The following is a 15,377-nucleotide window of genomic DNA, read 5'->3' on the forward strand; positions in this document are numbered from 1 at the left end:
TCTCACCACTGTTTCTAAAGAAACACATTGTTTTCTAATTCAAAACATTAGGCATGCCAAACCTCAAATTAACACTAAATAGAAAAGAGAAGTTCAATGTTGCAATGATGTAAGTATGAAATCAAGCATATTAAAGAGGTTAAGCTCTTCGTCTGGTGAAGTTAAACACAACTAAGACTAACTCTAATTAAAATAAATTGCAGCCTGCATTTTTACTAGAGACTAGGCTGTCCACATTGTCCTATTTAGTAAAATTTCATTCCATCTGTAAGCAATTTTTTCTGCTGTGAATGCCTTTTTGCAGCTAATGCATGCCTTTGCTAGTTATTTTGTATAGCAATCCTTAAGGTTTCTGAAAGACTCAGACATTTCCCCATGCTTCCCAGTACTGAAACCCAAGTATAGATTTGGAGCAAACAAGAAGATAATGAGAGTGAGGTTAATCCATCCTTTGATGGAGAGTGGCCCCTAAGTAGCAAGTTAAGGCATGAGGAGATCTTGCAGGAGGACAGCCTGTTTTTGCATGCACGGAACGACATTTGGAGAATCAGTTCAGGAATAAAAAAGCAGTAAAGTAGCACTTGAAAGACTAACAAAATAGTTTATTAGGTGAGCTTTCGTGGGACAGACTCACTTCTTCAGACCATAGCCAGACCAGAACAGACTCAATATTTAAGGCACAGAGAACCAAAAATAGTAATCAAGGTTGACAAATCAGAAAAAAAATTATCTAAGTGAGCAAATCAGAGAGTGGGGGGAGGGAGTCAAGAATTACATTAAGCCAAGTATGTAAAAGAGCCCCTATAATGACCCAGAAAATTCGCATCCCGGTTCAAACGACATGTTAATGTGTCTAATTTGAACATGAAAGAGAGTTCAGCAGCCTCTCTTTCAACACTGTTGTGAAAATTCCTCTTCAGTAAGACACAGACTTTTAAGTCATTAGCAGAATGGCCCACTCCATTAAAATGTTGGCTGAGCAGTTTGTGGATCAGGAACGTTTTGATGTCTGTTTTGTGCCCATTAACTCTTTGTCTAAGAGAGTTTGAAGTCTGTCCAATATGCAAAGCATCTGGGCATTGCTGGCACATGCTGGCATATATGATGTTAGCTGAGGAACATGAGAATGTGCCTGTGATTCTGTGAATAACCTGGTTAGGTCCAGTGATGGTATCTCCAGAAAAGATATGTGGACAAAGCTGGCAGCGGGCTTTGTTGCAAAGAAAAGTCCCAGGACTGGTGTTCCTGCGGTATAGACTGTGGCTATTGGTGAGAATCCTCATAAGGTTGGGAGGTCATCTGTAGGAGAGAACAGGCCTGTCACCTAGGGCCTTCTGGAGAGTGGCATCCTGATTAAGGATGGGTTGTGGGTCTTTAATAATGTGTTGCAGTGGTTTGAGTTGGGGGCTGTAGACAATGACCAGTGGTGTTCTGTTCTTGGCTTTTTTGCTCCTGTCTTGGAGTAGCTGGTCTCTGGGTATTCGTCTGGCCCGGTCGATTTGTTGTTTTTTATTTCTCCTAGTGGGTAATTCAGATTTATGAATATTTGGTAAAGATCTTGTAGTTTTCGGTCTCTGTCAGTAAGTTGACTCTTGTGCCTTATTACCCAGCTAGGTTAAGTGCCACTAGTAATCAGTTCTAACAAACTTGAAGTTGTAGCCCAGGTGTAATATAAAACGACTGTGCTACAAACTGCTAACTCAAATTCTGTGAAGCCAAGCATGAACTAAATAATAAAGAGCTGTGAGTCACCAAATATAGAATGCTTAAGTCCTAGCTGCAAAGGGACACAAATGAGATGATAGGGTATTAGCAGAAAGATGCAATTTACAGGTCAGAACGTAATAGTAACCTTTCACTGTGAAAATTGAAAATTAACCTTGGGACTATTGCAACTTATATGGTAGTTTTATTGGAAAAGAAAATCCATTGCGATTTTGGAACTAAGAATGTTGTTTTTTAATGTTCTTATTCTCCTCCAGTAACCATCTTTCTTCCATATTTTATAGGAATTAATAGGCACTGACAGCATCCTGTATTATTCTGTTAGAGTAATCAGGCCTTCTCCTTTTAATTTAACTTTCTGTAAGGAGCTACACAGAGTAATCTACTCATCTTGGGACATGTTCTGAGCTGGCATAATTTGTGATGTCTCCACTAAAGTAAATAGAGCTATAATAAATGATGCCAGCCGAAGATTGCAGGACTGCTTTCTGTCAGTTTAGGTTTAACTTTTGAGATCCACTTCCATAAACCCTCAGCACAATAGTCAGTTTCATCCTTAAAAACTTAGGGAAAGATTTTTTAAGATATTTTAGATACCTAATCCAGTTCTTGGGAACGTTTAGTAAATGGGGAGGGGGCGAAGGAGTAGAACTGTGTCAACTCAATCTATTAGCATAAATCACCCATTGGATGTGTAAAGAATGTGATAAAGTAGGTTTCCTGAATTAAAAGTTTTTTGCTAAATAATTCCAAAGGTCATTTAACAGTATTGAAAAATAGGATACAGCTGTATGTAAGGAATATTCTTCTTCGAGTGTCCCCGTGGGTGCTCCACAATAGGTGTCGGGCTCGCCCGGCGCCACAGATTGGATCTTCCAAGCAGCTTCTGCCGGACCGCGCATGCGCCGGCGCGCACTGCTCCCTTGCGCGCTCCTGGCCACGTGCGCGATCCGGTCCCCGCCAGTTCCTCTTAACCGCCGTCGGCTGCAGACGGAATCTGAACTAGGCTAAGGCCAAGTTAGCGTATTCAATGGTTTTAACTGTTTTTTCTTTAAAGTTTTCAAGTTCTTAGGCTACTGCAAGTTAGCCAGTTGTTATTTTTCAAAAAAAAAAAAAAAAAACAAGCGGGACGGCATTCAGTCCAGTCCCAGTAACAAGCGGAACACCGGAGGCCAGGAGCCTAGGGCCATCAGCCCTCCTGCCGTGGCAGGCCATCGGAGAAGGGGAAAAACAGCACAGAGAAGGTGCTAAGTACCCGTTAACAACTGAAAGACTCACCAACAATGTCCTCTTCAGGATTTAAGAAATGTGAGTCCTGCCGAGAGGCAATGCCAGCATCTGATGGGCACAGTCTATGCATAAGGTGCCTGGGGGAGTCCCATGTCACGCAGAAATGCTCCTGTGCAAAACTAACAGCCAGAGCAAGGAAGGACAGGGAGATGCGGCTTAAAATGCTGCTCTTCGACAAGGCCCTCCAGCCAGACGTGCCGGAGCGGCCGCAGCAGGAGGGACCCTCCGGGTCCCATAAAAGGAAAGCCGCCTCCCTCACCCCATCAGCGCAAAAATGGAGGAAAGCCTCCCCAGCCCGATCCCTGCCGGCAGCAACAGCGAGCGGGATGGGAGGAGCGCGCAGCCCCCAGCCACAGCAACAGCTGATCAGCGGCGGCATGGAGAGCCATGTGGAAGCGGCTCAGCCTCGGATAATCAAACAGCCGCCCCGCACCGCAGGCAGGGCGGCGGCTAAACAAGCGCCGGTACCGGCGGCACCGCAAGCAGCGGCACCGACCCCCGGGGAACCGGCGGTGCAGAGCGCGCAGGCACACAGCCTGCAGGCACCAGAGGACACCGCCCGTGCGGCACCGCCCATGAGCATGCCGAGCACGGCGCGGACGGGGCAGAGATCCCCTACACGCCAGGGGGCGGAGTTACCTCCTCAAGGGAGGGGGAAGGCTGCACACAAAACGAGGCACCGCAGCCCCTCTCCAGACAGGGCTGCGGAGTTGCTTTCTTTCAGCCCTCCGCTTATGCTGCAGACTCCAACCAGAAGGCAGGGGTCCCCCCTAGCCTACCCGGAGCCCCTGTCTCCATTTTTACAACCAGCCTCGCCCTGGCTGGGACCACCTTCACCCTTCATGGGGTTTGAGCCGCTGGAGTACTATCCAAAATCGCTCTCTCCAGTGTCCCAGATCTCTCGACGATCTCGCTCCCCCAGACGCAGAGGGTATGCACCAAGGGAGTGGTCTAGGTCACCTTCCCAAGAACAGTGCCTATACTGCCATGGTCGCCCCTATCACGCGGGGCATAGACACCACCGGCAATCTACCAGGGAAAGATCCCCACAGACGATCTTGTATCCCCGAGGGCAATCGCGAACGGGGACAGAGACTCAAGTATCTCAGGGGGGACTGGTTATGGAACCCCGAGATTTTCCCTCGCAAGCCTCTAGCAAGAGGGTGTACCATCACCAACAGGAACCGGAAGGGTCCAGAGAGGCGTACCCCAGTGGTTCCTCGCTCTCCTCCCCGGACGAGGCTACGGCCCCGGGGGACGTCCATCCTCCGGACGATCTCAAACAGTTTCAAGAGCTGTTTAAGAGGGTGGCCTTCACGCAAGGCATCCAGACAGCAGAGGTGCAAGAGAAACACCATAAGCTCCTCAAAAATCTGAGACCTCCGGCCTCCTCCAGAATAGCAATACCACTTGATGAAGCAATCTTGGAGTCCGCCACTATGATGTGGCAGACCCCTGCGACTATTCCGCCTGTCCACAAGAGAGCGGATAAGAAATACTTCGTGCCGGCGAAGGGCATGGAGTTCCTGTTCAGCCACCCACAACCAAATTCCTTGGTGGTGGAGTCGCAACAAAGATCAAAGACATCTCAATTCAGGACGGGGGGAACAGACAAAGATGCCAAGAAGCTAGAGCTGTTTGGCAGAAAGGTCTACTCCTCCTCCACTCTACTGTTGCGAATGGCAAATTACGCAGCGCATTTAGCGAACCATAATTTCGACAACTACACTAGGTTAACCTCCCTCATGGACTCGCTTCCAGAGGACAAGAAACCGGTGCTCAAGGCCATCGTGCAAGAAGGCTACGCAGCCTCGAGGACGGGAGTTCAGATCGCCCTGGATGTTGCGGACACAGCAGCACGTTCCACAGCTACGGCAGTGGTGATGGGAAGGGAGTCCTGGCTCCAGACTTCGGGTATACCGAGGGATCTGCAGGTAAAGATAGTCGATCTTCCCTTCGACTCGCAGAAGCTGTTTGCTGAATCAACTGACTCGGTCCTTCATTCCAGTAAAGATTCAAGAGCCACACTTAGGACCCTGGGGATTTACACCCCTCCATACAGAAAGAAAAAGTACTACCCTCAACAAAGACGGTACCAGGACCAGCAACAGCGTCCCCAGTACCACAGGGGTTACGAGCAAAGGTGACATCAACAGCACCAGCAGTACAGAACTCCCAGGCGATGTTCACAACAGAGCCGTGCGTCCTCAGGGCAGGGCCAAAGGCCACAAGTTTGACACACAGATCCAGGGCTGCGCCATCACTACCATCGCACAAGGTCATCCGAAGCGGCTATTCCACCATCGCCTCCGACCATTCTACGACCAGTGGCAAAGGATCACCACAGACAAATGGGTGCTGGAGATCATAGCCACGGGGTACGCCATCCCCTTCCAGTCGCTCCCACTGCCACGACCTCCACCCAGGCCCCACCTCCAGGAGGCCTCCCATGTAGCGAGGCTCAAGCAGGAGGTAGACCATCTCATGCTCATAGGGGCAGTGGAAAGAGTGCCGGAGCAACTGCAAGGAAAAGGGTTCTACTCGAGGTACTTCCTTACGGAGAAAAAGACAGGAGGCTGGAGGCCCATCTTAGATCTTCGAGGCCTCAACTGGTACCTGCGTAAACAACGCTTTCGGATGATCACAATCGCCTCCATCCTTACGGCACTGGACGATGGAGATTGGTTCGCAGCCCTCGATTTACAAGACGCGTATTTTCACATAACTATCCACCCGGCTCACCGGCGATTCCTCTAGTTCATGGTAGGCAAAGAACATTTTCAATACAAGGTCCTACCGTTTGGCCTCTCCTCGGCCCCCAGAGTCTTCACCAAGACCTTGGCAGTGGTGTCAGCCTACCTGCACAGACAGGGGGTATTTATATTCCCGTATCTGGACGACTGCCTACTCAAAGGGGCCTCAAAGGAGGAGGTACTACGCATGATACGCGTCACAGCAGGCACGTTCTCTTCGCTCGGCCTGGTTATCAATCTGGCAAAATCAAAGATAGACCCCACACAGGACATAGAGTTCATAGGGGCACGCATAAATTCTATTACAGCGAGAGTATATCTACCAGAGACTCGCTTTCGGGCCATCGGCTCCCTCGTGCAGGTCATCACCTTCAGCCCTACGGTGCCGGTCCTGACGTGCTTACAGCTGCTGGGCCACATGGCAGCGGCGACGTTCGTAGTGCAGAACGCCAGGTTACACATGCGCAGCATGCAGCACTGGCTGGCGAGCGTATACAAACCGGCAGCACACAACGTTCACAGGGTGGTGTCGCCCACAGCAGAGGTGCGCAAATCCCTGCAATGGTGGGTAAACCCCAAGAACTTGCTAACAGGGGTACCCTTCCACCAACCACAAATATCGGTTTTTCTTACTACAGATGCCTCCCTCATAGGGTGGGGAGCACACATGGGCGAAGAGGTGACTCAAGGGCTGTGGTCCTCCACGGAGCAGTCACTGCACATAAATATACTGGAGCTCAGAGCAGTGTTCAACGCCTGCAGACACTTTCGAGACCATATACAAGGCAAAGTCGTCGGGATCAGTACAGACAATACCTCCACCATATGTTATATAAACCGGCAAGGAGGAGCTCGGTCCCGTGCCTTATGTGCGGAAACAGTCCGGTTATGGAACTGGTGCATCGCCAACAATATAATCTTGAAAGCTTCGTACTTACCAGGCGCTCACAATGTGAAGGCAGACCAGCTGAGCAGGCGTTTTGCACTCACGCACGAGTGGCAGATCCGTCCCGATCTGCTACGACCGATTTTCCACGCATGGGGTTTTCCCCAGATAGACCTGTTTGCCACTCAACACAACAAGTGCCCACGATTCTGCTCCAGGGCAGGACTGGGATGGGGGTCCCTGGGGAACGCGTTCGCGATCTCGTGGAGGGGCCCCTTGCTTTACGCTTTTCCTCCCACAGTGCTGATCCACAAAGTCTTGCAGAAAGCCAGGAGGGAAGGAGCCCGAATGATCCTGATAGTCCCAACGTGGGATCGACAGCAATGGTTCCCCCTACTCCTGCGCATGTCGGACCGTCCACCGATGCCTCTTCTGGTGGCGCCGGATCTGCTCACGCAAGCCCAGGGGTCCATAGTGCATCCGCACCCCCAAGGCGTGTGACTACAAGTGTGGTTAATCCATGGCTCAGCTCCCTAGAGAGCACATGCACAGAGGAAGTGCAGCAAGTCCTAGAAAGTAGCAGGAGGACTTTCACCAGGAAGACCTACAAGCAGAAATGGACTCGCTTCACGGCTTGGTGTTCTACCAAACAGCTGGCCCCCCTTTTGGTGCCTATACCTGTAATATTAGAGTATTTACTGGACCTCAAGAGAGGAGGACTCTCACTATCCTCGTTAAAGGTCCACCTTGCCGCCATTTCGGCGTTCAGACACGAGGAGGAAGGGCACACAGTGTTCGCCCATCCCATGGTTACCAGGTTCCTCAAAGGGTTGGTAAACCTATACCCCCCTCGGAAACCGCTTCCACCTTCGTGGAACTTGGACCTGGTGCTTAAAGCACTAACGGGACCACCGTTCGAGCCCTTGGCCACGGTTTCCCTCCGCCTCCTTACGATAAAGACGACCTTTCTTCTCGCAATTACGTCAGCTCGCAGGGTGAGCGAGCTTGCGGCAGTTATGGCAACGCCACCCTGCACTGTTTTTTCCAAGGAGGCGGTAACCATACGGCTGCATCCAGCCTTTGTTCCCAAGGTTTCTTCTGAGTTTCACATTAACGAACCTATTGTTTTACCCTTGTTTTATCCAAAGCCTCATAACTCTAACAAAGAGGTGCGCCTACACCTCCTGGACGTGAGGAGGGCGCTAGCCTTCTATGTAGACAGGACCAAGTCCTTCCGGAAAACGGATAGACTCTTAGTCTCTCTCGCTCCCAAATCGAAAGGAGAAGGTCTCTCTTCGCAGAGAATCTCGAAGCACATCGTATCCTGCATAAAAATGTGCTACGAACTCAAAAAGACTCCTTTATTGGCCACCCCCAGGGCTCATTCCACTAGGGCGGTGGCGGCATCAACAGCCTTTTTCAAGGGCGTTGCGCTAAAAGACATTTGCAGAGCGGCGACCTGGTCATCCTATGACACCTTCGCCAAACATTACGCCCTTCACAGGGTATTCCAAGAGGATACCCGTCTCTCGACAGCGGTCCTCTCGGGGACAAGCTGCACATAATCCGATTACCCACCTCCTATCTTGGGTTACTGCTGGGTAGTCAGCTATTGTGGAGCACCCACGGGGACACTCGAAGAAGAAAGACAGGTTACTCACCGTAGTAACGGTGGTTCTTCGAGATGTGTCCCTGTGGGTGCTCCACTACCCGCCCATCCTCCCCGCTTCGGATCTCTGTTAGTGTTTTGCAGGAGCATCCGAGGCGGTTGGTCAAGGAACTGGCGGGGACCGGATTGCGCACGTGGCCAGGAGCGCGCATGGGAGCGGCGTGCGCCGGCGCATGCGCGGTCCGGCAGAAACTGCTTGGAAGATCCGATCTGCGGCGCCGGGCGAGCCCGACACCTATTGTGGAGCACCCACGGGGACACATCTCGAAGAACCACCGTTACTATGGTGAGTAACCTGTCTTTATGCACAAAACAAAAGGTAAGTAGCATTCCACTGACTATAGCAAATTTTCAAGAATGCTGATTTATTAGAGGAAAATTATGAAGTTTCAGTGAGTCTTTTGCAATTCCCAAGTGTGTGTATTGAAGATGCGGTGAAATCAATCTTATCTGGTGTTTATGAAATTGTGCAATGCAGCAGTCCCCACGTCACCATCCAAAGCAATACAGACTACTTCTCTAAGCACTTTCCATTAACCTAGGTTTGTGAAGACTTGTTTCATAGTTGGGTTTCAAGGCAGAAACCCGGGTGTGGTGTATTTTATAGGAAATGTAATCAACTTATAGGTTTAAGTGAATGTAGTATGCTGAAAAAACTTAAACTAATATAAGATGGGGGGTTGTTTAAAAATTATAATAAGTAAACATTTGTGAAACCACAAAGCTACAAAACTGTTTAACACTGACGACTCTTGTTATTTTTTGTTAATTGTTTTATTAATGTTTTTATCAATGCCATAGAAAACAGTTTTATTTATTATGTTTTGCATACACCCTCTGGTATGTCTTCTGTTAACTGTAAATGAGCATATTCCTTTAGAATAAAGTCAACTCATGTTAATACTAGGACTGTTTAAAAGAAAATAATTCTGCACAATATAATTTAATAATTGTACAACCTCTCTTCATGGAATGACTTTTTGTGTATGAGAAATAAGCTGAAATAAACCCATTTATTATATGCTTTATGGTAAGTTTATAACAATACAGATACCACTGTTGTTATATTGTCATCTTATACAAAAATATTGCCATGCTTAAATTGTATATTACCATACATAAGGTTTGTTTTTCCTAATGTCTTTGGAAGAGTCTTGAACTTTAACCTAAGTCAACTGTTTGCCTTTAGAATAGTTTACACAAGGGTATAATTGACCTTTAACATTTCAACATGCTTTTCTTTAGGTGGCTCTGGTGCAATGGACAGAAAGCGTTGGTCTTACTCTAGTTAACAGGGATTTGACCTCAATGCAACTGAAGACTCCAGGAGGACAGATTTTAACATATTACATTCTACAAATTTTCCCCTTTACATCTGAAAGCAAACGAATGGGAATCATAGTGCGGGTAAATTTTTTGAATATTCTTCCCTTTTTTTTTCTAAAAGCTTCTTTTTTTCCTTTACAGTGTACATAAAACTTGTACAATGTGTAACTAACACTAGTTTGTCAACAGGATTCTGTAGAAAATTAAGGCAAAGTCTTTACTGCAAGGTTTCCCATTTAAAAAGAACTCACCAACAACATGGAGCCATAATGACTTCAATTCTTTGTGCATAGAGCAGCTTCCACAAACAGGGCCTAAAATGCCCCCCATTGTATCTATTGTAGTGTTGTTAAAGTTCTGAGACTGAGGAATAATATTCAGGTACCAAATGTGTTTCAATATACAGGGGTAAGTTGGTGACTGACTGTTGCTGAGACACAAGGACCTAAATGCACAAGGGTACTTAGGATCCTAATGGGGTATCTACACTGCAATTAAAAACCCCTGATTGGCCCGTGCCAGCTGACTCAAAGTCAGGCTGTAGGTTTGTTTAAGTGCAATGTAGACTTCTGGGCTCAGGCTGTAGCACAAGCTCTAGGACCCTCCCATCTCACCGTGTCCCAGAGCCCAGGCTCCATTCCACCCCCACTAGTATATGATGAAGTCAATCAACCCCTTGACTCCACAAGCCCCAGTCAGCTGACACAAGCCAGCCATGTGCCTAATTGCAATGCAGGCCCACCAGTGGCAGTGGTAAGGGGGTCAATTGCCCCGTGGCCCAGAGATTCAAAAGGGCCTGGGGATCTCAGCCCTATAAATCATCTGCATTGTGCCTTGTACTCTTGGCAGCACTAAGGGCTGGCAGCAGGGGAGTGGGGAGGTACATTCTGGGTAGCACTGAGGGTCCCATGCTTTCCACCCAAGGCCCTGCCCCTTCCAGGAGCATGGAGCTGTCCCATCTTGCCCAGGACCCCAGCAATTCTGATGACCTCCTTGTTACAGTTTAAACAATCCTGAAGTCTGAGTTTTAGATACACATGTCCCAGTTTTGGTTTCACTGTAATCTTCTTAACTCCTAACTCTGCAAGCACCTAAGTTTTCAGGACAAAGATCTCTAAGCACCTAAGTTTTCTGTATCTGTTTGTGCACACTGCTGCCTCACTAGTCCAGCAGTTCCCAACCTTTTCCAGACGGAAATCCATTTTCACAATTCAGGAAGGCTTGGTGACCCAAGGCAATTCAAAAATGGGGGCGGGGAAACCTGCTCAGAAGCCATCTAATAGAGTGAGTCTTATCCAAAATCTGGCCGTGATGGTGCCTACCTTATAACTTGTTGCCCAGTGGTTAGAGCAATTGTTGTGGGCATTGCAGAGCTCAGCATTACCATACCTACATCCTGTTGTGGCTTCAAGCCAAAGTGCTAGAAATAGAGATTCATAAGGAAAATGTTGAATCAACCTCAACCACAGCAACAAAAAAAAATCCTCCATAATAACACACAGAAAAATAAACTGAATTAGGAGTGTTTTTGTCAGGTGTAATTGGAAAATTCTTTGGCCTCAAAAGATAGCAATTCTATTATATATTTCAAATTTTAGAACATTATTGTAAAATAAAGTGTATTTTACAAAAATGGGCCTAATTTAGCAATGATTTGTGAGCATAGAGTTTAATTTGTAATTATATTAGTACATTTTGTATCTTTCTAGTCTGGCCCTCTCTTGTTCAGCAACATCTGTATTTTAGCATGATTTTAGTTAGTTGGACAGCCACTTAACATTTGTGTGCCTAATTTTCCAAGGTTCCATAAAGTTTGTTTCCAGCCACCAGTCCTGGCTCTCAGTATTGTTTGCTCTTATTTCACTATAATTTACACCAACTGTCCTTTAAGAGCCCAGTAAGCAGTGGAAGTGTTGGTAATATGCTAGACCTCCTGTGGTCTGGCAGATTCTCTCATTTGACATGGGTCGGGTCTCAAGGGTGCTGGACTAGAGATGTTCAACCTGTACTCACTCTTAGGGAAGTGTATCTCCAACCTTCCTCTTTCTGTTGTCTAATTCATTTGAAAGCTCTTCTGAGTGGAAATATTGTTCTCTTTTCATTTTCAGAGCATTTACCCTACGTTATTCTTATTCTTATTCTTATTGATTGTGTTGTTCTAAGGGCTTCATTTCTGAGTTTTATTTAAATGTCCAAAATAGTTTTTTCATAGTATAAACAGTGCTGAGTAATGTACATTTCATACATTACTCATGATAGTAATATACGCTAATGAGTATCTCTTTGTTACGTTCCCTGGTGCACACTAGCAGGCCAGTCAGTGTGCAACATGTTTGTGTCATTTACAAATTAGCCCCACTGCAGATTAGCCCCCAGTAGGCTGTTACTGCTCCATGTAGGTAGGCATTTTAGATGCAAGTAACCATTTCCAGTGTTTTTCCAGTGCTTATTGAATAAACAACAGTTTTATTTTATTCTTAATGGGGAATATTTTGTGTTATTAGCTAAAACATAAAATCAGCAGCCCTACATGTGATCTTAATATGAAGACTTCTGTATCTCAGGGAAAGGTGGCAACCTTAATACAGAAATGTGCTTGTGCTATAGTCCAAAAAAGAGGCAAAATCTTCCAGTAGTTAGAACAGGGTAGGAATTAAGAAATCCAGTCTTTATTTTTGACCCTGCTGCAGGTGCACTTTTGTAATCTTGTGCAAATTATTTAAAACCACAACTAAAATGTGACTTGTAATTTTGTCTCCATTTTTAAAGCAACCAAATTTTAGCCACTTACTGATGTCCAAAAATGCTGAACACCTATATCTTTAACTTCATTTAGATTTATATGTGTTCAGCATCTCTGTAAATTAGACCATAGGTAAATTAATCTGGGCTCCCAAAAACTGAGATCCCCAAAATTACAGAGTACCTTTTGAAATTTTTTGACAGTCTTCCTCTTTGTCAGTTTCCCTTGATGTATAAAATGTGATTGTTTGCTCCATCAGTTTGTGGATTTTACTTGTGTATTTGTACCTATAGGGTAAGATGTGCACATTTTTGTGGATAAATTAAACTGAGTGAAAAAATTGCCTACCATTTTGTAAAGTGTTTTGAAAACTTACATGAAAGGTGAGGGGTTTATGTTAGAGGGATGTTCACTGCTATTGGCTATTTCAAATTTATTTTACTGTGTTAAAATATAAACAGATTATTTTACTGGTATGACCATTCTGAGTAAACAATATGAGCAACATATTTGTTCTACTGTTTTTCTAAAATTGCAGGACGAATCTACTGGGGAAATCACCTTTTATATGAAAGGTGCTGATGTTGCCATGTCCACTATTGTACAGTACAATGACTGGCTAGAAGAAGAGGTAAAAATTTCGTGAACACTGAGTAGAAAATTAAGTAGAAAAGACTCATTTTTTCCATGACAAAATAAAATACTTTTATAACTAACATTTGCAAAGGAAGTATGGAGAAACCACAATGATGTCTTTAGTACAGACGTTGGAGTAGGTTCAGAAATGGAAATTCTGAATCAAAATCATAATGGATTGTGAAGTGCAATTAAGTGTATCATGAATAGGTTTTAAAGAATTGCAATTGTTTACAAAACTTGTGTAACCCAGAAAGGAAAGCAGAGGTAACAGTTTCACTGAAACTGCTGTGGCTGGGTCTACACTTGCCCCCAGTTTTGAAGGGGGCATGATAATCAGGGTGATGGGAGATTTCTAATGAAGTGCTGAGGTGAATATGCAGTACTTCACTGGGCTAATTCTCCCCCACGTCAACTTCTAAGTCTAACACTTTGAAGTGCCCGCACCTACATGTATGCTGGCACTTTGAAGTGTGACGCTTTGAAGTTGCTGCAGGGGAGAATTAGCCTAGTGAAGTGCTGCATATTCACCTCTGCATTTCATTAGTGATCTCCCATCACCCTGATTACCGTGCCCCCTTCGAAGTTGGGGGCAAGTGTAGACAAGCCCAACGTCTGAGACTAATGATATATTTGTTCTGTTGAATGTTCTCTCCAAAACAAACATGCACATAACACCCAAATACCTTTGAGAAGTATTCTGTGTATAGTCTCTCTACTATCTTTACTAGTTCTTACTAGTCTCTTTACTGTTAAATTGTACAGTTGGCTGGGAACCCTGAAATATCTTCATGGATGTAGCCAAAATGAAATAAAATAAACATGTATAAAGATAGTTTTATAGTAATGTTGGCTTCATTTATATTTATATGCTCAGACCACACTTCAAAACTGCTTAAATATTTTCCACTGTGTTGCTGTATTAGGCACCAGTAATCATCCTAATCTGACCCTGCATACAGACGATATGGTAATACGATGATCACACCATGTATGTTCATAATGGTATTGGCAATATGAATCAATATCTGCTTCAGGGCAGTTTGATTTAATCAGGGACATGAATAAATTAAACTCCCTCAAGACCTAGCAAAATGTCATAAAAATTACTTTTAGCGATAATGATACACAATTAATTGTAAAATACTTGTTTAATTTATTTAACATTATGAGGTCAAATCAATAAGTGGTTTGCACTAGACAGGAAGCATCACGCTTGGCTTTCATTAAGACAGTTGGTTTATGCGCTTTTAAGACTACTTTTGATCACAAGAATTGCATTTGTTACAAAAAAAATCATATTTCCTTAACTGTCAATGCAAAACTTCAGTCAAAAGAAATTTCCCATATTAAAAACATTAGCAGGAAGAATCCAAGTGACCTAACTAACAATAGCAACAATAGCGAACTGTGTTATCAGATGATAAAAGCTGGGAGAACCAAAATGAGAGTGTTTGAGGGTTTTTTGTTTGTTTGTTTTTGGGACTTCTTTCTGTTTTGTTTTTTCTTCTGATTCAGTGTCTAGCTATTCCAGATGAGTTAATGCTGGGATCAAATTCATGACTTTTAAAGATAAGGGAGAGTATAAGTCTGTTTATTGTAGTACATCTTGCTAGAGCAGGATTGTTCTTTATATTCTTCAGTGCCTTGTTCTATCCAGTTTCACGTGTCTATATAGTACTCCCAAAGCAACATGTTTGAGTGAGGAGGAGGGATCATGCATTCATAGTTCAGATCAGTGCCGGCCTTAGGGAAAATGATGTTGTGAGCAAATATGTATTTTGGTGCTCCCCTCCCTTCATCCCCACCCCCCAGACGCTCTCTAGGCTTCCCCCCACCCATCATTTGTGGGTTCCACTGTTTCCCAAGTGCTCAGCCCTGGCGCAAATTAACCACTGGCAGTGACCTGATACCAGCAGCTGCTGGCCACGTGCATAGCTCTCAAGACCACATCACCAGCAGCAGTCACACAGAAATATGGACAGCATTCAGGGGTGGTGGATGAAAGCTCACCTGGGAAAGGTAACCCAATCCCCATCTCTGAATCTATCCAAGCCTGTAGTGTCTCCACTGCCAGTGAATGGCACAACCCCCCAACTTCCGAGCTAACTAGAGTGCCTGGAAGCTGGAGAGCGAGGCTCCTGTGCCATGACCTCTGCACTCTGGGGTGGGGCTAGAGGGCGTAGGCAGTTTTGGGAAGGCAGTACCTTCCCTTGTCTACATTACCCACTGTCCATGATGGCACTTACTTCTGCACTGGGTTAGAACTACTATGATGTATGCTCATAAGAAAGCAATTTCTCTATCAAGACCAGGGAGCTACAAGGTTTGTTGTGGTGGAAGAGAGAT

The 15,377-nt window shown here is 45.4% G+C and overlaps 1 protein-coding gene across 7 annotated transcripts in view; it reads left to right on the top strand.

Annotated features, from left to right (window-relative positions):
- Window positions 1–15,377, top strand: part of ATP9B (ATPase phospholipid transporting 9B (putative)) — a 332,144-nt gene that overhangs the window by 275,013 nt on the left and 41,754 nt on the right. For all 7 annotated transcript variants that reach the window (XM_074987543.1, XM_074987544.1, XM_074987549.1 and 4 more), the window contains exons 16-17: window positions 9,569–9,730; window positions 12,931–13,023. In XM_074987543.1, the coding sequence (XP_074843644.1) occupies window positions 9,569–9,730; window positions 12,931–13,023 (255 nt within the window). The remainder of the gene's footprint in view (window positions 1–9,568; window positions 9,731–12,930; window positions 13,024–15,377) is intronic.

The sequence above is a fragment of the Carettochelys insculpta genome, chromosome 2 (assembly GCF_033958435.1).
Source record: "Carettochelys insculpta isolate YL-2023 chromosome 2, ASM3395843v1, whole genome shotgun sequence".
NCBI lineage: Eukaryota > Metazoa > Chordata > Testudines > Carettochelyidae > Carettochelys > Carettochelys insculpta.